This window comes from Daktulosphaira vitifoliae, unplaced genomic scaffold, assembly GCF_025091365.1.
Source record: "Daktulosphaira vitifoliae isolate Bord-2020 unplaced genomic scaffold, ASM2509136v1 Scaffold_2577, whole genome shotgun sequence".
NCBI lineage: Eukaryota > Metazoa > Arthropoda > Insecta > Hemiptera > Phylloxeridae > Daktulosphaira > Daktulosphaira vitifoliae.
The window spans coordinates 1-1,312 of record NW_026102137.1 but is presented as its reverse complement, the minus strand read 5'-3'; the positions used below and the strand labels follow the sequence as shown (position 1 = coordinate 1,312).

Below are 1,312 nucleotides of genomic sequence, written 5' to 3'. Positions count from 1 at the left end.
GTACATACGAAAATTACGAAATATGTATAATTATCTTATACTAGTTGATTATATGCATGCGATAACTTCATTAACGTTTGCTATATTTCAAATGCAAGTATGTAATTCAGAGCGTCTTTGAATTGAAAAATTTAACTAGTAACNTATTTCAAATGCAAGTATGTAATTCAAAGCGTCTTTGAATTGAAAAATTTAACTAGTAATGAAAATACAAATTTACCTTTTAGATGAGCTTTGGAACTGGTGAATCAATTGCATTAGTACTTTTTGTTGTCATTAGTTTATATCATCAATTTTTGAACAATTTTTTCGGTGAATATATATTACAAAAGGTAATTTATATTTCAAATTAATCAGCTAAATATTAGCAGTTTATTCTATTTTATTATTAAAAAATTGAAGCAATCAAGTATAAGTGTTGCTCTGTACAATGTACCTTGGTGGCGCGCTAATAAAAACGTTCGACAATTATTAATGTTTATGATAGCAAGAACAAATATGCAAACCAATATAATGGGATTTTACATGTATAAATTATGCTTAAAATCTTTCATTGCTGTAAGTTTAAAAATATTTGAAGTATTGTAATAGTTGATTAATTAATTTAAACAAATTTACAGTTTGTTAAAGCACTCTATACGTATTATATGGTTCTAAGACAAATGAATCAAACTAGCACTTAATTGAGCTTTACATTTAGTATATGATAATCCAATGCAACTATGAAGTAAGTTGGTAATTGTTTCCCGCCTTTTGTCAAACTAATACCAGAACATAGATTTTTAGCAATAAGATTTAAAAATACAATTTTATATGAATTACCCAAACATTTTTTTTGATTTAATGACTTCATTAATGTAATGATTTGAAAAATTAATGAAAATATTCTCAAACTTATTATTTCTATTGTATGGCACTCTTGTAAAGGTGCTATAATATTTTACATTGTTGCATCTAATTGATAATATTGATTGTTTTTAAATTAAAATATAGTAAAGGGTGGGTCAAAAATAACTGAAGATTTTGAATGTTTTATAACTTTATTAAAAAAAAAAAAAATTAATTATATACCACTGACTTCATAAATACTTTCAATTTAAGTGTAAAAAGTTATATGGGTATATAACTTCCCCAAGTGAATATAACATAAATTGAAATTTTGAAGGGCACGCTCAGCAAATTCTGAACTAACTTTGTTGATTTCCTAGACTATTTCTTCAATCAGTTCCGCCAGATTTTCATGTTTTACCTTTAACTTATACCTTCATATAAAAAAAGAGTAAAGGAGTCAAGACACAAAAACTTACTGTCC

General features: G+C 25.4%; 1 protein-coding gene across 3 annotated transcripts; it reads left to right on the top strand.

Annotated features, from left to right (window-relative positions):
- The first annotated feature begins 6 nt into the window (after positions 1 to 6).
- Positions 7 to 1,231, top strand: LOC126909957 (odorant receptor 85b-like). 3 transcript variants are annotated; one of them, XM_050692362.1, is made up of 5 exons: positions 7 to 97; positions 228 to 332; positions 403 to 558; positions 621 to 727; positions 1,166 to 1,231. In XM_050692362.1, the coding sequence occupies exons 1-4, from the start codon at positions 23 to 25 to the stop codon at positions 681 to 683; spliced, it is 399 nt and encodes a 132-aa protein (XP_050548319.1). In that variant the 5' UTR covers positions 7 to 22; the 3' UTR covers positions 684 to 727; positions 1,166 to 1,231. The 3 variants fall into 3 exon arrangements, with proteins under 3 accessions (XP_050548319.1, XP_050548318.1, XP_050548320.1); XM_050692361.1 differs by lacking the exon at positions 1,166 to 1,231 and having other exon boundaries at positions 621 to 811; XM_050692363.1 differs by lacking the exons at positions 7 to 97; positions 1,166 to 1,231 and adding an exon at positions 151 to 158 and having other exon boundaries at positions 621 to 810.
- The last annotated feature ends 81 nt before the right edge of the window (positions 1,232 to 1,312 follow it).